At 44.7% G+C, this 20,618-nt stretch overlaps 1 protein-coding gene and 1 long non-coding RNA gene across 6 annotated transcripts in view; one reads left to right on the top strand and one right to left on the bottom strand.

The window, feature by feature from the left end:
- Positions 1 to 12,277, top strand: part of ABCC3 (ATP binding cassette subfamily C member 3) — a 693,015-nt gene extending 680,738 nt beyond the window's left edge. Inside the window, exons 30-31 of the mRNA XM_085616719.1 lie at positions 8,313 to 8,507; positions 11,999 to 12,277. Of these exons, the coding sequence (XP_085472845.1) occupies positions 8,313 to 8,507; positions 11,999 to 12,107 (304 nt within the window). The 3' untranslated portion in view covers positions 12,108 to 12,277. The remainder of the gene's footprint in view (positions 1 to 8,312; positions 8,508 to 11,998) is intronic.
- LOC146809858 (uncharacterized) overlaps positions 1 to 20,618 on the bottom strand; it is a 326,459-nt gene that overhangs the window by 269,812 nt on the left and 36,029 nt on the right. The gene's annotated exons all lie outside the window — the stretch shown is intronic.

Here is a 20,618-nt window from a genome sequence, read left to right as displayed (position 1 = left end):
CCTGTTCATAATTTTCTCCACCAGTTTGGCCGGTAACGGAAGTCTAGAGATCGGACGAAAACTACTGGGGTCATTAACCGGGAGATTTGATTTTTTTAAGAGTGGCAGAACTGACGCCAGTTTCCATTGACTGGGAAAATGTCCCGTTTCAAACATAGGGTTAAAAATTGTAGTAAGAGATTCCGCTATTGGACCCAGCGCCAATTTCACTACCTTTACGGGGCAAGGATCAAGAGGAGATCCCGAGTTAGCTTCCATTAGCAGTCTTTGGTTTTCCCCAGGAAGTACTGGCCGGATGTTCTCGAACACCGGGCTGAGCACTCTTTTTGGTATGGGGGTCTCCATACGGCCATCTACATTCCCCGTACTAAGGGTGCTAAAGGCCGTGTAAATGGATTCTACCTTAGATAAAAAGAATTTAGCCAGATCTTCACAGAGTCCTTGGCTAGGCTGCACTAGCACAGGCTTCGGCAAGGTCAGCGAGGCCACCGTCTTAAACAATTCTTTACTAGAATCTTTACCGTTCCTAATCTGAGCAGCAAAATACATCTGTTTGGCTGCCACTATTGCCTGTTTATAGGACTGCAGGTGGGCTTTATACACTTTTTTCTCCATATCATTATAATTCCTCCTCCAGCTTCTTTCGAACTGCTTACACGTGAGCTTTTGGTTCCTAAGCTCCTCAGAGTACCAGAGGGCCGAGGGATGTGATCTCATTTGCCGTAAAACTTTATTTGGAGCTACACTATCACAGGCTTGCTCCAGCCATCTTGTATAGCTTTGACAGGCCTCATTCACTTCAGAGGACAGTTGTGTTGCGGACGAGACCAGCAATTCATTAAAAGTGGTTACCTCCACCTTATTCCATGCTCTTCTTCTAATACATTCCTTCGGGCCAGTGCTTTTCTTAGGAGCTCCCGGCAGCAGAATCTCAAATTGGACCGCCGCGTGGTCTGACCATACCAAAGGGAGATAGCCCTTAAAATGTAAATTCTGATGATTAGAAAAAATCCCATCCAGGGCATGACCTCCCCTGTGCGTGGTCCCCACTACCTGTTGTCTCAGGTCAGCGGTCATCATCAAGTCAAACAGCGCCATTGTGTCCTTCTTCTGTCAGCTCTAAGTGAAAATTGAAATCTCCCATAATAGAAAAAGTCTCTGCGAGCATTCCTTCTTCTAGAAGGGTACCCAGAGAGGCTAGAAAAGCCTTCCTGGATCCTGGTGGTCTATATAGAAGACACCCCTTAAAGGAGTGATGATGGGTAAGGGAGAAATTAAAAAATAATGCCTCACAAGTGTCCATAGGGACTGGCTGAAAGGCAGCCTTAATTGAATTGTGATATATCACTGCCAAACCTCTGCCTTTCCCTATAGGTCTGTCCAGTGTCTGGCATAAGAAGTCGGGAGGAGTGGCCTTCACAATGTCAGGCCCGGATGGCGCATCTGTCCAGGTCTCTGTGATGAAAGCCACCATAACCCCCAGGTCATCCATAAGTCTAGCACATTCTACGCTGTGCTTGACCAGAGACCTCACATTAACTAAAATACATTTTATTACTTGGATTTCCTCGCTACTTGCCCCTCTCGTCCTCTCCTTATTACTAGAGATTGGTAGATTAAGGATACTCGGTAAATCGGATCCACAGCTCGGACAAACCTCAGTAATCCCTGACGATGGGGCATTAGGAAATATGCAACGACAGTTTTTACTCAAAGAGGTCCCTCTTAGCTTAAGCAATCTTATGCTATCAGACCTGCGAGCCAGCCGAGATTCTGTGCCTGTACATCCAGGGTCCCTGGCGCTGTGCGCTGAGCGTGCGCGGACGGGCGCAGACGGTCTTGCCTTAGGCGCGCCTTCGGCGCGCTAGCTTCCTTTTTATGCGTGGGTTCAGTAGCCTGGACCGCTGACCTCAACTACTCCAAAAATGGCGGCACTTCCGGTTACTCGATCCCGAGTAAGTAAATGCCCCCACTTGTTGCTCTGCCCGTATACACGTCACCCCAAATGCCCCCACAACATTAAAATATTAAAACAGAGATTAAAAACAGGATTAAAACGAATGGTCTGTGCAAATATGCAAATGTGCCAGTAAATGCCTTGCCTGCTTAAAATCACACTGCACGCCTCTAATCTCCCAGCTCAAGCCTCAGGAGTAATCAAGGGAGCGCGCCGCCAGCTTCCTTTTTATGCGTGGGTTCAGTAGCCTGGTCCGCTGACCTCGACTACTCCAAAAATGGCGGCACTTCCGGTTACTCGATCCCGAGTAAGTAAATGCCCCCACTTGTTGCTCTGCCCGTATACACGTCACCCCAAATGCCCCCACAACATTAAAATATTAAAACAGAGATTAAAAACAGGATTAAAACGAATGGTCTGTGCAAATATGCAAATGTGCCAGTACATGCCTTGCCTGCTTAAAATCACACTGCACGCCTCTAATCTCCCGGCTCAGGCCTCAGGAGTAATCAAGGGAGCGCGCTCGTGCCAGCTTCCTTTTTATGCGTGGTTTCAGTAGCCTGGTCCGCTGACCTCAACTACTCCAAAAATGGCGGCACTTCCGGTTACTCGATCCAGAGTAAGTAAATGCCCCCACTTGTTGCTCTGCCCGTATACATGTCACCTCAAATGCCCCCACAACATTAAAATATTAAAACAGAGATTAAAAACAGGATTAAAACGAATGGTCTGTGCAAATATGCAAATGTAAATGTAAATGCCTTGCCTGCTTAAAATCACACTGCACGCCTCTAATCTCCCGGCTCAAGCCTCAGGAGTAATCAAGGCATAGTGTGCTCAGAGTCCAGTGGAACCCAAAAGGTAGGCAGAGACGAAGTAGATAGCACCTCACTCTCTATTTGGGGTAGTGTGGTCAAGCAGTAAGACTTTATCAGAGGACAGTGTTAAGCATTTGTTGTACACACTCAGTCAGCAAATGAATTCACACACTCAAAGACTGAACTTCAGACCAATATTTGTATACAAATATTCTTTGTTATTTTATTTCCTGGAACCATGCAAGCCTGGCACAGGTAAGTGATAAATACTTTGCAGTAAATATGCAGTGGTAATGCATTTTGGATTGTAATTGTATATGCACTTTGTTTTGACTTACAGTATTGTTACTGAGAAATGCAATGCTTTGTAAATACAGTACATATACTTTGAATAGGCTTTTTAGTACAATGACCAGTACATTACTTTCAGATTACTTTTATTACACAGTGTAGTATACCTGGATACTACACTGGGACATTTCCTGTAAACAGGTATGTCAAATCGTTTTTATTAGTTAGTACAATTTTAAAGAATTTCTTTAGGTTTTCCAACTCCACACTTAAAAACTTTTCATAGAAAAACAGTCAATGTTATCCTATGGAGGGAAATAGAGTTATCGATTTAAAGGTAAGTACTTTGTTGTGGGAGTTGGTGTTCTGGGGTTAGACTCAGGGGTCTCCCAGGGTCAAGGATGCACTCTTGTTACACCCTCAGCGGCACTAGGGCAGCCGGTTGCAGAGTGCTGAGGCCCAATGTCATCCAGAGGGGGATAGGGGGCCTCCCGTTGGTGGCTGCAAACCACAACCCAGGCCACTGGGTTGTGTCAGCAAAGCTCCTGGAGTTAAGCTCAGGCGAATGGGGGTTTAGGCCAGCACATAAGTTACACCCTCAGCAGCACTGAGGCGGCCGGGTGCAGAGTGCTGTTTTGGCGTCGGAAACCCTGTCGCTTTCAATGGGGAGTCTCCGGTTTGCAAAAGCACTGCAGGCTCGGGGACGAAGGTCTTCTGGGTGCGACCACCACTTGGAGAGGTAAACTGGGATGTTGGGGTTGGTTAGGCACCATCGGTTGGGCCACCCACGGATGTGGGGCATCGGGTGCAGGGGTGCCTTTAAGGGTCGGAACTTCTTGTCAGCTCCTGGTCTTGGTTGGGGGGACCTTCCGGTTTGAAGCTGCAGGTGTCGGTTGGAGACTTGAAGCAGGTCAGGGGTCGGCGTATCTCGGGTCAGGATCGCCGTGGAGACCTCTGCTTGGTGTTGGGCCACTTGAACTCGGGCAGTGGGCATCGGGTGCAGAGTGGTGCAAACTTGCTGATCCTTGCGGAGCTGGAGTCTGGTGTTTGAAAAAATCTAGTGTTCACGGGAGACAGAGTCCTTGGGATTGAAGGCAGGCAGGTCCTCTGCATTTCTCGAGGTTTCTGGCTGCAGGACACAAAGGGATTTTGCTGGAGGAGGTTTGAGGTGGGGACAGGCTGGTAGGGCTGGGGACAAGTCAGTGAGCTTCCTCCTTTTGTTAGCTTTGGCACGGCTATTCGGTCCTTCTTTTCTTCTTGCAGGTTTATGTCTGCTGTCTTGGTTCAGGGCTGCCCCCTATTTAGGGGGCATTTTAGGGGTCTCGAGGTCAGTAGCCAATGGGCTACTGACCTTAGAGTGACTACACCCTTAGTGTGCTCACCCCACGTGGGGGAGTGAGCATGATCCGTAATCCTGATTGGGGAGTGCCTGCCACTACAAGATGGCGGGCACTGAAGAGTGGGCTTCACCTTGCCTCCCCCACCTGTGGGGTGGGGTCGGCAGATGTGGGTGCACCTTCTGGGCTGGCTAATTTTTCCCGCCTGTCAACCTGTCGAAAAGGTGGGGAGACACGAAGGGGGCCTGCTCCTGATAGCAGAAAAGGCTCGGTGTCGCATTACAAAGGCTGCCAGGGCTTTGAAGCTCCCCTGCCACAGATGACTCTTCCTGGCCTGGGGGAGGTGTGAACACCTCCACCAATGAAAGGCTTTGTTTCTGGGCTCAGGGAGTGAAGGCTCCAACGCAAGGGGTCTAGAAACATGTCTTGTGGTGGCAGGCTGGTGTGTACCAGTCAGAGAACCCACCATATGCTAGTCATTTTCAGGGGGCATCTCTAAGATGCCCTCTGAGTGCATTTTTCATTAAATCCCACACTGGCATCAGTGTGGGTTTAATATGCTGAGAAGTGTGATACCAAACTTCTCAGTTTTCAGTGTAGCCATTATGGTGTTGTGGAGTTCGTAATGACAAACTCCATATACTCTTAATGGCAACACTGCACTTACAATGTCTAAGAATGGACACTGTAGGGGGACAAGGCTCATGCACCCGTACCCTCACCACTGGTATAGGGCACCCAGCTAGAGGGGTGACTAGTCTATGCCAGGGCAGTGGGTCGTAGGCATGGAACACAGGGATGTGTGTCATGTCGACTCTTCACTTTGTTCTGCACCAAAACACGCAGCCTTCAAAGGCAGTTTGTGTGTGTAAAGATACAGGGCCTCTAAGGGTGGCACAGTAAGGTCTGCAGCCCTTATAGATCTTCCCTGGTCACAGTACCCTGGGTACCTGTGGTACCATTTACCAGGGGATGACCTGTGGCCAGAGATGCCAATTGGGTTTGGGTTCATTTTGCGGAAAGAACACAGGCTCTGGGAACCTGATTGGCAGGGACCCAGGGTACTTCAATTCAAAGAGCATCAGTAGTCTGGCAAAAAGTGGGTGGGTTACTGCAACAGAAACCCGGCTTCTCACACTTGTGATCCCAGAAGCTACGTCTATCCTCCTTTATTTCCAGCCCTCTACCAAGTAGTCATACAGTACCACAAGAGTCCATTCTGCTCATTTATTATTTAATCTGTACAGTCTCCTGCTGGCATACCAGATTCTTTCATTTAGTTACACATTCTTCTTGTATACTGATGTCATGCAGATAACCCTTAAGATATCCAATGATCTAGATACCAAATCTGAAAACTGTCACCTGTTTACCCAGAACTGGATGAACAATACCCAATGGAAGCTCTGTGCCAGTAAGCTGGATATGTTGGCCCTATTTGTCCAAACTTTTTTCTGATCATATCCTGTTTGGCCCTCATAGCTATATACTTGTACAGCACAGCTTCTCTGTGAGGCACTTAGGAGTCAAGCTGGACACTGCACTGAATCTTGGATCCAAGATCAGTGCAGTAGTTAGTACCTGTATTTGTGTATCTGCATATGCTCAAGAGACTATTCCATCTATTTTCTTTTTCACATAAGGTAATGATTATGAATGACCTCATCTTTGGGCACATTTAGTATTACAGGGATTTATACCTTGATCTTTCAGCTGGAGTGATCTTTAGACTTCAGCTAATACAAAGTGGTGCTGCAAGAATTATCCTAGGACTTTCAAAGCAGGAATAATTGATACTGTTTAAGTCCATGTGTCCTGTTCACAAGACCATATATACTAATCGGTTATTTGATGAATACTAATAACTGGAGAATCCTTAACTTTAGAATATCCCCAGGTGCCAAATTGGGTACCGAGATTTTTCTTAGTTGTGCATCATGCCAGCTACTGCTAGCAGTGAGCAGCTCTGAAGTGGCTCCGCACCACTCCAGAAGTGACATAGTGGAGTCGCATATTAGCACCACCCCTGCAACTGATGTCTGTTTATTTTTCTATGGGCCTTCCGATGACTATTCGTAGCTCAACTCCCAACTTTGTCGGTCTTCTGATGATTTCAAAATTCTCAATGACAGTGTACCAGCAAACTAAGTCCCCACTGAAAACCTCTGGCTTCAAGCCATGCTGAGAGGGCAGGAGGCTGATGTTTGTCATGAACATGCACATGGGCTCTGGACATGACTCCAAGACTTGCAACACACTTGCCCTCATGCACCCGAAAGTGATCCAAGACAGGGAGACAAAGATTTTGTCGCTCAACGTAAAAAGGGGTCTCGGTCAAAGTATACGCCCTGCTTCTGCTCCTAGTTATGGGCCCAGTCTCTGTCCAGGTTACACGGCCATTCCCAAGAGGGGTCTACGTCTTGTGAAAGTACTCCTTTAAGCCAAAATTGAAGTCCAGAATAAGATGACTAAGAGGGACTCTATGCCTCATACCACTACCCAAGGTCTCTCGAGAAGGCAGAAGGGCCTCAAAGTAAAAACTGCACCCTTTCAATGGTCTCCAAATTTAAACTTTTTCAGCAACTTGTCCCCGGTGCACCACAAGATTTCCAGGTTGTCATTCCATGCGCAGCTAATGTCACCCTTCAATGAGTCAATGCTTCAGAATTTTCGTATGTCCGAAATATGAGTCTTTTAAATTGTTCAAAAGGGCTACGACCTTCCCTCCATTACCTCCCCCACCCAACTTCCTCCAACGCCATGAAATCTTTCAAATGAGAACTCCAAAATACAGATGCAGAAAGTCAATCTTTTGCTTTCTGTGGGTGCCATTGAGAAATTCAAAGATAGGGTAAGGGGGGTATTCATGCTTCTTCATTGTCCGAAAAAGGGAGCGAGACTCAGACCTATTGGGAACTTTACCCTCTGAATGTCTTTCTGCTGAAGGATGAATTCAAAATGCTCACACTGGCATAGGTCATTACAGTTCTGGACACAGGAGACTGGGTGGTGTCCTTTGACTTACAAGACACATATTTCTACATAGCTGTTCTGCAGTTCCACAGGCATTACCTGCAGTTAGGTGGGCTAAATTTGTCATACTTCCCTTGAGCCTTTCGGTCTTCAAAAAGCTGATGGAAGTGGTCACTGTCCATCTTCAGAAGCCAGGAGTATTCATTTTTCTACACCTCAATACTGACTGCTGAAGGGGAGCTTGCCACAGTGAGATGTAAACCACTTTCGGATGACGAACAAAGTCCTGAAACCTTTGACGTTGACCATAAACCTATTGCAGTCCCATCTGAGCCTCTTGCAGAGATTTCCATTCATAGGGACGAGTCTGGAAACAGTATTGTTCAAGGGCTTGATCCTAGTGTTATAGACTCAGTCTTGGGTCTTGCTGAGGTGGGCTCCGAGGCTTCTTGCTCTCCAGGTGGCAAATGCAGGCCCTTCAATGGATCTTCCAATCCCAGTGGGCTCAACACCATGCCTGCCTTTCCGAATCCATTCAGACTCCAAGGAAATGGCCTAGAATCTGGGAGTCACCAGCCTGGCCTGCGGTAGGCCACTTACCTAACAAAACCTAGAGTTCTTTGTTATGACAGACTTATCACTGCTGGGTTGGGGCCTTCTGAGAGAGGTGGAAATGTAATGGTCTGCAGCAAAGAGCCACAGCAGTCATCTGGAGATTTATGTAAACCTTTTGGTCCTAAACATACTCCTGCTTTCCAGGGAGGCGGATGCAGGGGGGCTTGCTGTACTGCATGAAAGCTACATAAATATGTCCCAGCGTATAGAAACAACGTGACGTAAAATTTGAGCTATAGTTTCTGAGTAGTCGTTATTTTAAGAGTCAATAGAGCATGTAATAGAAACAACAATATATGTTTACGTCTGTTTTGCTTACAGTGTTGGCCAAAGGCAGCTTGTTTGTTTAGCAAGAGCTCTTCTGCGGAAAACACGTATTCTAGTCCTGGATGAAGCTACTGCAGCAGTGGATCTAGAAACAGATGACCTTATCCAAACGACAATCAGAACACAGTTTGAAGACTGTACAGTTCTAACTATAGCACACAGATTGAACACAATCATGGACTATACCAGGTAACTTTACCAATGTGCGATTTTATCAATATATTTTTACGTATATATTTTTATGTATATATTTATTGTGCCTTGTCAAATTCACCATGCTAAATACTTTTATTTTCTAGTACAGTTTAAGTCCAGTTCCTAATTTGAACTCCAGCTCTTCGTTAAATGTCTACATGCATTTTGTTTTCACTGTCAAATGCATGTAGCTGATGGATGCATGATGATATATACTAGTAGGAGAGGTATGGGTCATCCCCTAGGAGGGTTGATGGACTGCAGCCAAAGAAGATAATGCACTTCATGCACAACCTCAGCAGGAAACTTTGGAGGGGGAGTTGCAAGTTACATGGCTCCACTTGGAGATGTTGAATCCTAACTCAGTGTGTGTGTCTGAAAGAGGGCATGTGATACTTCACCAGGCCTCACCAAGCTGTACCCTATGGACATTCTAGTGAGGCCTATTTAGTTGCACACGCAACTATAACACTCAGTTTGTTGTATTCCAGATGAATGCATGTAATCTACAAGTGTTCAAAAGAGCACTCCTCACTATTAGTCATATTATAACACATACACAATTCTGGATTTCTAAACAATGCCATCAAACCAGCCAGCTTGCTTAAAGAAGCCCCTTTCTTTGCTCCGCTATAACCCCATTTAGCAAATTCCAAGTCTAATAAGCAAGTTACACCTTCACAAATTGACTGTAATGTAAGGCATATTTCTGACAACCTGCTATTTCCAAAACTTTGAAAACTCTATTGAGATATACCATTTCCTATTCATCAAAAAGTATAATTTTGTCGATAGAGATGATACATTCCTCCCGATCTGGTATTTTCTAGCTTCACCTTTCTGTCTGTTGTCAGTATCCTCTAATTACGGTACCCTAAAATTACCCCCTCCCCAAATGCCTTTGTACAATATTACTCACAAATCATCTACTCGCTGTGGATTGTGTGTACCAGGACCGGACTGGGAACCAAAACCAGCCTTGGCAAAGTGCTCGGCTGGACCCCGGTGGGTTGGGGGTGCGGCCAAGCTGTTTGCCAGGGCCGGTTTAGGCCGATTATGTTACAGGGGCCGAAATTGCTGCAATGCTGCAAAAACGGCCCTGGAACAAAAACGGCCCCTGGGGGTCCAAACCTGCCCCCACCCTGGTGGCGCCCCGGGGAAACGCCCGGTGCCCGCTACGGCCAGTCTGGCTGTAATACACGTCTTTGCAATAGAGAAATTTCTTGATTATGCTGCTCTGATCTGCAACCTCGGTATTTTGAGAGATTTGGCAGATGATTTAGAAACCCTTTTTAACTGGCTGGAATTTGAGGTGTGTTTAAATACTCCATTGATATCATCTGGTGCAAGTTTGCTGGGCCTCTGTGATGCAGCCAATGGCCTCGGCCTCTTGGCTTTATTCTTTTGACTGGCTTACCACATACATAATCGTTCATGCACATTGCAGTGTCATATACATTCTCACTGAAGCTGACATGCGCTTTCAGTCTTCTGAAATGGCCTTACATTCTCAGTTATTGCTACAGCTTCTTCCTGGACATCTTGGCTTCCTTACTACAAAAGAGAAAAAGTAATGTTTTAATAAGGACATTTTCAAAACCTATTAATTCATTCAAAGCAAGCTACACACAGTGACAATAATCAACTAATAGATAAAAAACAAGATGGTGTCACCTCTGTGCTACAACATCTACAGAAATAAAACATACATTTGCAAATGTCATAGCAAAGAGGTCACACCATCTTGTTCTCTACCCATTAGTTGTTCATTGTCCATGTGTGTAGCTTGAGATGGTTCATTAAACAAAATCTGCACAAGTGTTTAAATAACTTCCTGTCAGAGAGCTTACATCTAGGGTAGTTTTAAAATTTTGTTTAGTTCTCTAGAGCATGTATTTATTTGTGATTCTCACTTGGTTGAGATTATCAGGAGGTAAAAGTGCCCCAGTGAAGTACCACTACTGTACCTTACCATTTTTAACCCCTAGGTGGTTTTAAAACCTGCTTGCAACTTTTGCCGGTCGATAAGAGATATCTGGTGGGAAGGGTTTTACTGAACTGTCAAAAGTCCATATTTTCCCTCTTTCTGCACTATTTTGCATGCATGGGGGAAACGCTGTCACAATGCTTAGTTTGTGTCTGACTTGGAAGAAGAAATTATGTTCAAACACTATTTGAGACAGATTTGAGACATACCTCCAGTAGGAATGAAGGTCTTGATCTACATTTGTGGTTATAACTGTGGTGGTAATAAGTTCCAGTTGAGCTGTGATCTAACCGTATTCCTGCCAGCACCAAGGCAGTGATTACAAGTATGGCATATTGGCTCCCTGCGTGAGATACTGTTGTGCTGTTCCCTGACCTGAAATCACCATGTCTGGAAACACCAGACCCAGTTTAAGCATGTGTAAAACCGTGGTTGAGAAGGAGCAGGAGCTGTGGGCAGAGACATAGGCCAGTAACTGCAAACCCCTTATATAACAGGTCTGCAGACAACAGTGAATCCATAAGCTCCTCTTGCCCTAATTTTCTCCTTCTCATCACCTATGTATGTAGCTGCCACATAATGGCTACATTTAGTTGCAGGGATACAAACCGGAATCAGATTCTTGGCCCCTGATATCCCCACACCCAAATCATGTCAACTCATAATGAAAACCCAAGAGTGTTACCATCTGTGTCAGTTGTTTCAGTCCTGCACTGTTTCCTTCCTCACTTGCATGTGATGCTGTCTGTTGTCCTTAGTGTATTATTACCTTGGACTTTCACTGCTGCGCTTCATTTGTGATATCACAGGGCATTACTTTTGTATATGTAAAAGGAAGGCGTAATGTTTCATGTACAGTGCTGTTTCTGTGTTTTTCACAGTAGTTAAACTTTTGTGTGATTGACGGAGTGAATTGAATACAATATTAAATGTAGATTTACCCTGCATTGCTTTCTGTTGATTTTTCTGTACAATCGTAAAAAAGTGTTTATTTGCCAGTTAACTTTCCTGCATAAGGAACTCATTCCCTCTCCTGCTCTACGGATGAGCCCAAAAAGGACTTGTTTGGCCTTGTTAGTGAGAACGACCATGTGCTCAGTGGCTCCCATCGTAAAACCCAAGAGGGGATGAGGTCCTTCTGTTTGTCGAGATAATATTGGCATAGGCTGCGCCTCCTAATGTAACAGTGCACGAAACTATGTTCATGGGCCTGCCTTTGAGTATGAGGTCCTTTCTTTATAATAATCCATGTGATTGACAATTTTCCTGAAAACAAATCAAAGGTCAACATAAATATACAAGCAAACTACTAATGTTAATGAAACTACAACTGCATAATTAATTGAGCTTTCTTGGCTATCTTCATGCACGTATTATTAGTAATGGGGTACACCAATGTCTTGGAGTGAGTACTAATGAAGATATGTTGGCAGTTAATGTCAGTTAATGTTATTTTAATGTAGATAACTATATGCATGTTTTTACTTTTTGTACATAGGGTTCTTGTTCTCGATAAAGGAAGGATAGCAGAATTTGACACTCCTACCAATCTTTTAGGCGCTAAAGGCATATTCTACGGCATGGCAAAAGATGCTGGACTGGCGTAGAAGAACGGTCTCATTCGCACGCAAAGACTGTCAAGAAAGAACAAAAGCAATGCAAAGTGGCTCCAAACAGATGTTTTTATACATATATATATATATATAACTTTATACTGTATATGCAGAGAATGTGGATTTGTTCATGATACAATAAACCTAAAAAAACGGAATAAAAATTTGAATAAAGCATTGACAGTTATCAAAAGAGTACAGAAACGTAGTACTAGAAATTTTCAAGAGGATAGAAACATTAAAGCGGTAGGGTGCTGTACATTTTCCTTGAGTATCTCTGATTTAGGGGTTGGCTGTAACAGTGGAGAGTGGCGAAATGTCCTGTTATTGAGTTACTGGGAATTCCTCTTCGTTGCACCATTACCGCCATCTTTAATTATTGCAGAGTGTGAAATATGGAATTACTTTCGTTATGAACCATGAAAAAATACACGCAAATGAATACAGGAGCTTGCTGCTGGTTTGAGAAAAGTAACCAAGGCAGAACCTGGCTCTCAGAGTGCGCACAGACAGTAGCATGAGTGGCACTTGATGGATTCCTACCAATTCTTATGAGCTGGAAAGATCTGAAGGATGATCTTACCAAGCCAGGCGCAATAGAGTGGTCGAAGTACATGATATATTTAACATTGATAGGAAGTTTTTCTTTTTCAATTATAGCACTGGCCAGTAAACTACAAAACACCTGGGGCAAGCTATCATCATTTTTTGGTTTTGTGTCCTCACTCGGCAAACTGTGTCTGGTGTATTGCCATTTAAAATTCTTCCGATCCTGTCACAAGTGTAAAAGGCACCAGCTGTCTAATACAGAAGAGTAGATGACAGGATTCATTTTGTAGCACAATCTGGTGATATGCTAAAGGATATAAGGTTGCAAACCATTTACCTATTTGCAGCAAGGCTGACATCGCTGAGAAATGAACTAAAGAATGTTTGTCCAACGAGATGCAGCCAGTTTGATCACAATGATCAACATACATTTGTGAAGCTCCATCGTGTTTGCCAGTCATGAAAAGCGGTGGCCGTATGTGAATCTAGTGGAAAATTTACTGATGTAAACCTGTCCAAGTGGATGTCAGATCCATCCTTAGTAATTCTCTTCGTGCCAAAAGAAACCCCTCTTTTTCAGGTTCACATCGATCCCCAGTTTTTTCTTTTACTCGAGAAATCCCCAATTCTCCCACCTTCGTTTCTACACCACTTTTTCTTTTTGTGTGGAGGTGTAAGAAATTGGGTTACTTGTTGAGGGGGATGAAAGCCTTCTCAAACTAAAATTACAATTCTTTCAGAGTGAAGTCACAAGCAAACCCTAAATAAACCTGTGCTCAACCCTCGGGTAGCTTGGCACAGAGCAGTCAGGCTTAACTCTGAGGCAGTGTGTAAAGTATTTGTACATCATTTCAAAATGTAACACATTGAAAACACACCACAGAAGCAGCCCACAACAGAGTTAGAATAATAGAGTAATGTTTATTAAATACAAGACTAAAACGACAAAAATCCAATAGGTAGAACCAGAGATATTCAATTGTAAAGGTTTTAGTAAAAATACCATAAAAAGGCATAACGTGCCAACTGTGGGCATCTGGTCACACCAGACTAATACAAAGCCACAGGTTCAGGTCGACCACGCTGGTCATGGGTCAGCTACAGGGACCCTGTTAGGATCGCTGAACAAAGTAACTTAAATCCTGGTTTGCTAGCGTTACATGAATCCGCATCGAAGATGAGTCGCTCAGCTGAAGCAATGCTCCACGTCTGAGATGGGGCGAGGCTGCAATACAATACGATGGTCTGCATCATCGTCAAGAATCCCATTGATGGGGCTTGAGATGCAAAGTTAAGCGTTGAGGATGAGGCGTGCAGTCGGGGCTATGCATTGGTTCCGAAGAGCTGTGGGGCTGCGATGCTGAGTGTGGCATCGTTGTTGAGGCACAGATCAACGCTGGATGTGAGGACATGCGCCGAGGATTCGACGCACAGTGGCGATTCCAAAGGTGTTGCAGGTATTTGCAACTCCTCCAATACACTCACCAGCGAAGATGCATCAGTTCTGCTTGGATTTGCACTGCTCAACAGATGAGATGCGTAAATTCATCTGGAATCACAGAAGCTGGTAAGCACTTTAAATCCGCTTTCAAGGGTCCAGGACTCGGGTGGCACCATTTGGCAGGGTAGACTCACCGATGGCAGAGTCCAGGTGCAGATTCAAGGTTGTTGGGAGCCTGTTATGTTCCTGAGGCTTCAGATCAGGAGGCCAGTCCTTGGAGTCACTCTTGTCTCAAGTGATGCAGATCCAGTCCTCCTCACTCAGGCAAGAGGGCAGCACAAAATGGCAGGAGTACAGCAAAACAGCAGTCCAGCAGTGTGGCAGTCCTTTCCACAGCCTGCCAATCAAGTCACACCTACGCTCCCATTGTGTGTGGCTGTCTAGGTGGAATACACAAAGCCCAACTGTCAACTCCACCCAGACGTGATCAGAGAAAGGACGCTGCCACCTAATCGCTAATGTTAGGATTTTAAACGAGGATTCTAGAGAGTCCCAACTTGATCCAGTTCTAGCTTTCCATTTGGAAATTATGCTTATAAAATGTAATAAGATAATCCATATGTTAGCCTATAGGAGAGTTGGTCTTCCAGTAGTGAGAAATAAATGTAAGAGTTTCTCAATGCTAGATCATGTAAAACTTGAAAGTACAGGTCCTGCTTTTTCAGTACATTGCACGCCACCCTTTGGTCTGTCTAGGGCCTACCCTAGGGGTGACTTATATGTATTAAAAAGGAAGGTTCAAGCCTGACAAGAGGTTGGACCTGTTGTCCGGTTTTGTTTCATAACACACATTAGAACATTAGAATGTTGGGAGCTCCATTGAACACAATGGAGTGATCTGTGCTTTTACGGGCCGGCAAAGGCCCGCAAAGCAACATTCCAATGTTGTTTTCAAAGGCCTCTCGGAGCCCAAGGGAATTTAAACTCCTCGAACTCAGAGAGGCTTTGTTTTATTTGTTGGAACATTCTGCCCTCTAGTGGCAGAATGTTCTAATAACCTTATAGCCCTTCGTAGCTGGGCTATACCGTCTATTTAAGTCCCGCTCCCTTGTTAAGGTCCCTCGCCTTTGGCACGGGCCTTTAACCCCTTGAGCGCGCACGACGTCTCCCGGCCGTTGTGCATTACGGTGGGCATGTGCGCACGACGTCCGGGAGCCGTCGTGTTCCCGAACGCTGTTTATTTCTCCCGCACAGCGGGAGAAATAAACCCGCACGCAAGGGGTTAACGCTGGAGCGGGCCTTTAATAGCCAGTATATCCCGCTACGGCGGGCTATTCGGTTATTTAAGTTTACACGTCCTTTCACCTTTCAGGAGATTAATTAATCACATAATGGTCTTTACGGTGCATTCTAAGCACGCTGTGTATACACCTATGAACCTACCCATTAACCTGTGACCTGTGCCTGAAGTTCTCATTTTCATTTCCTTTATTTTCCTCACTATACAGAGTTACATAACCACTGAAGAAGGGTCCAGTCCAAAATGCATCAGGATATTTCAATCTATGGAATTAGGAATTTTCTTGTATATACAACTGGAAATACATGGAATGTTTCAACAGTATACAGTTTTGAAGGAAATTAATTTGTCATTCAAATGAATTCAATTTGAAGAATTAATGCTTCACTTACGAAGTGTTCAAATTCTTGAAAGAAATTTTGATTAATCAGATTACTTCCCAAATTGGGGACCGAAGAAGTGCCTAAAGAGGACGCTTTCCCTGGTGTGAGGGGTGGCACAACTTATTCATTTAGGAGGTTGAACTTGCCAGTTTGACATGGCAGTTTAAAACTGCACACACAGGCACTGCAATGGCAGGTCTGAGACATGTTTAAAGGCTACTTAAGTGGGTGGAACAATCAGTGCTGCAGGCCCAGTAGTAGCATTTAATTTACAGCACCTGAGCACATGTAGTGCACTTTACTAGGGACTTATAAGTAAATTAAATATGCCATGTGTGGAAAAGGACTTTAGCACTGGTTAGAAATGGTAAATTGTGCAGAATCCTATGGCCAGCAGAAAGAAAGTCAGCAAAATAGAGGTTCGGAAGGCAAAACGTTAAGGGAAACCATACCAAGGATGCCAGGTCTAACGGTGGCCATGCTGGAAGTATAAAAATGATGTTTCAATGATGGCTTCATGCAAAGTGGGAGCCACCTGCAAAGTATAACAGATACCATTTTAAGAAATTAGACCAATTTATGGTCTGTCCCAATACCAGTGCAATGTTAAAAGCATTGGTATTGGGAAAGTCATTTGCGACAAGAGGCTGGAGAGTGATTGCAGGCGTCAGGAGAACTGACGGAGGAGCAAGAGAAAAGCAGTGGAGTGGAAAGAGAGACATGGAGGGTAGAGAGATGGAGCACAAGACTGAGATACAGCATACTCGGTATTGGAAAGCGTGGGAGAAAACATTACTTTGGCAAGGGGAGGAGAGAGAAAGAGATGAGTGGAGGACCAAGGAGAGGAGCACAAACATGCTTGAACAGAAAGGAAGTTTAAAAGAAAGCGAGAAAGAAGAAGGCCATGCACTTCAAGGTAGTGCTAAACCACAAATGATGAAGGAAAAAAAAGAAAAGAAGAGTTTCCTGAAGTCAGCAGTGAATGGACGCAGTCAACTCATCAAAAACCAGGGTGAAATCTTAAATGTTGCAGTGTCAGGCCAAACACATAAATAGATAGCAAAGCCATAGAATCGGCAGCAGCAAAGTGGAATAGATAAAATATGCCATCCAATCAGGAGATAGCACAAAAACAAACGCTCAGAAGTATAGAAGTATTTATTACAATTATGCTGCACAGTGCTAAAGCCGTTTGCAGTGAGACCACACACTACTGCATCTTTCCCTAACCTTCACAATTTTTCATCAAGCTGTTCACTTTCTTGCATATTTTCTGACTGAACTAATACCCTAACTCAATGCCGCCAACCCATGTGTGCACCAGATCACCTTCTAAGTCCCCAAATCATAAACCTCTTGCTTTCTCATCTCATCTCTTGTCTGAAATATCTCTTTTACCACTCTCTAAATAATGGCAACTATCCACCTTGCTTTAATTCTGCTGTAGTCATGCCACTGCTAAAAATATTCAGTGGTGCAAACTACCGGCCTCTCTCCCCACACCCTTTATCCTCTAGAATCCTTGAACGACTGATGCTTGCACACTTTGCCATCATCCTCACTACTCCCAACCCAATGGATCCCCTTCATCTAATTTTCTTACACTATATTAAACTGAAAGTGTCCCAAGCCGTGTGACAACATCATAAACTCTGCCCATCCTCATACTACAACTTTTTGACCTTTGACAATTTGATCATTCCACCCTACCGCCTTCTGTACTCACCCTTGGCATACAAGATTAGGCATTCATTGGATTTCATACACGAAGCTTAACCCCTTCAGTGCCACGCCCTTTCCCCCTCCTGTGCCGGGCGTTACATTAGTGGGTGGGGTTCATGACGAGATAATCTCGTCATGGGCACAGCGCAACCGTGCTCCATGACGAGACTATCTCGTCATGGGCACAGAAGAGGTTAAGCTGTCGAGCAGAAGAGTACATACTGGGAACAGGCAACAATAACATGGTGACCTGCTCAGTGGGGTCATCAACATTACAAAGTGGTAACACCCCTTAATCATGAGGAGGAAGACAGCCCAGTGCGCTAGGGGGTCATGACATTAAAAATCTATGGGGCATATTATCAACATAATGCGATAAATATCGCAGAGCGCGCTTAGCGTGTTTTATTCTATCGCTGGATTTCCTCAACGAGTTAGCGCGTTATTATCAACGCTTACCTCAAAGGCGATAGGAAATCCAGCGATAGCAGCAAAAAGCGGGAATAGCGTGGGAAATGCTGCGATATATTTTGGGCGATAATGGAAACCTTGCCCCTGTGGTCTCAGCCTTGCAATCCGCCTCCCATTACTAAGATGGCTAAGTCAACTTTAAAGCAGGAGTTAAATTCCTGCGATAAAGAGGGCTTAGCGCGATTGTTAACATCGCTTCGCGGGTCAGCTGCCGGCTTGATAATACCACGAAGCCGTGTTAGCGGGTTCTCCCTTGCTGTTTTACCCAGGAACGCCTACTTTGCATGTCATTAACGATGGCATGTCGGGCGATAAAAAAACATCAGCCAACGCGTGAAAACAAGCGCTAACAAGTGTTAGCGTGAGCTTGTTTATAGTGCGATGGAAATCTCGCCGCTTTTTTGGTTTTTGAAGCCGAAAAAGCAGCGATATGACCCTCGATAATATGCCCCGATGAATGAAAGTGAAGAAGGTCGGACTCCAACAATGCCACCAGATCCAAAAGGGCTACAAATCCTAGAAGCCATAGAACAATCCAGCGACGCTGGATGATAAAACAATATACTATTTTAATGGCAGTGAATCTTCTGACGATGGACTTCTGCAAGATCACAAAAATTAGTGGACACCTTCAAAGCTGAGTCAACCGAAAATCTACACTTTGCTCCCTCTTGGAACTAACACACTTTTTAGACAGCAAGCTACAAAATGCATGAGGTAGATACCGCCCACATTTTTTAATTTTCCAGAACAAGCAGAGACAGCTAAGCAGAATATTTTAGGTGGATCAGATAGTGCCTGAAACCCAAAGGTCTTCTGGGCAGATTTACAAGAAAGTGACGCATCTGTAAAGATGCGTCACTTTCCCTGCGCCACCGTGAGAAACCCTTGCCCCACCATGGATGCGCCATATTTACAATACGGCACACCATGGCAGAAGGATTGAGAGATGAGTCAGGAATACTGATGCATCTGTTGGGGAAAAATTCACGCATTGCTGGAGTCGTGTCGCAAGCACGATGCAACTCCAGCAATGCATTTTGCGGCCTATTCCCACTACACTGCGTCACTCCTTACGCCTGCTTCAAGCAGGCGTAAGTTTTGACGCAGTGGCATCCTAGATGTGACGCAGTGAAATCTTGTAGATTTCATTGCATCACTATTACGAGGCTTTCCTGTGTGGGAACGCCACCCTGCATACATTATACTTTACGCAGGTATAATGTGACGCAGGGCTTTACAACGTGACACATCTCCCTAAATGTGTCGCGTTGTAAATTGGCTATATTTTCTTCGCCGCCGCTGCATCACAAAAGTGACGCAACGGCGGCGCAAAAGTATTGCAAGGGGCTTGTAAATCTGCCCCTTTGTGTTTACTTTGTGGTGGAACGAGCCCGCAAGCCACTGGCCCCTTTACCACCCCACCCCCACAGCCCTGCCAAAAGCCTCGATTGTCAGGATGCTAAACTGATATTTGAACACCAAACAATGCAGATTTTTCCTGATTACATTGAAAGGTTGAAAAACATAGAAAAGTCTTTATTGAATTAAAACAGAAGCCCTGGTCCATGATCTTGGTTCCATCAAGATGAATTTAGATGTGTCCCTCTTTAGTGATACAAATGGACTATTAACACTCTAGTTGTTCGTTAGAAAACTGTGGGAAACTGCAGTGTATTACTAGGGACTTAACTAGCATATTGCTGCTCAAGTTGAAAGAACATGTTTTAGTCTACTTGTCATTTACTGGAGTGAATGAGGAAGATATTGAGAACACATAAAAATGGGTCAACCTTTTAGCTTTGTAGAATACAAACCATAATCTCTATAATGAACAATCTTTATCTTGTTAATTTATGAAGGAAATTCATTAGATTTTAAAGCTTAGATTCCATCAAGCTGGATTCAGATGTGCCACAATGTTTTCATAAAGGAAGAATGTAAGCACTCTAGTTGTTCAATAGATGGCTCTCTAGTTTAATAGAAAACTGTTGGAAGCTGCTGTAGAACACTGGTTAATAAACTGACAGACTGTTGCTGTTGGAAATACATGTTTTACTCAAAATCAGCAGCAGTCCGTCCTAAAGGTCGGAGTGCCATGACCTCTGACCTTTTTCCCAATATAAGATATCTGTTATGCTGAGAAAAAATCAACCTGACAAAACACTCTTTATCTTCAGGTCAGTCTGCCAGGTGATACATATGCGATAAATGTGCCTGCCTGAGGTGAACTTTGGCTGACTGAAGATATCACAGCTTTTGTGGGTGTGACCTCTTCAGCCTGGAAAAGTGCTTGGAGGGCCTCCCCTTATGACAGCTGGAGCGTCATTGATAGCCTTGAACCTGGGCTCTTCAGTTTTCGGCCCTGAAATGCCCGGGCCGAATGCCCATTGTGCTGCCCCACAGGACAGTGGCAAGTGGAAGTGGCAGGCGTAAGGTGCAGCACATGGAAAATGAAGGACAGGTGGACGGGCTGGGCAGCAAGCTGACCATGAAGGACGAGCTAGAGGGGCCGGGGCAGCTAGCTGACCATGGACAGTAGGTTGGAGGAATTAAGGATGCCACACGGAAAATGTAGGGCAGGCGGGAGGGGTAAGGTGCAGCAAGCTATCCACAGATGGCAAGCCAGAGGGGGCAGG

This window comes from Triturus cristatus, chromosome 7 (genome assembly GCF_964204655.1).
Source record: "Triturus cristatus chromosome 7, aTriCri1.1, whole genome shotgun sequence".
NCBI classification, from domain to species: domain Eukaryota; kingdom Metazoa; phylum Chordata; class Amphibia; order Caudata; family Salamandridae; genus Triturus; species Triturus cristatus.
Note: the sequence above shows the minus strand (reverse complement) of the source record. Positions and strands in the feature narration are given on the sequence as shown.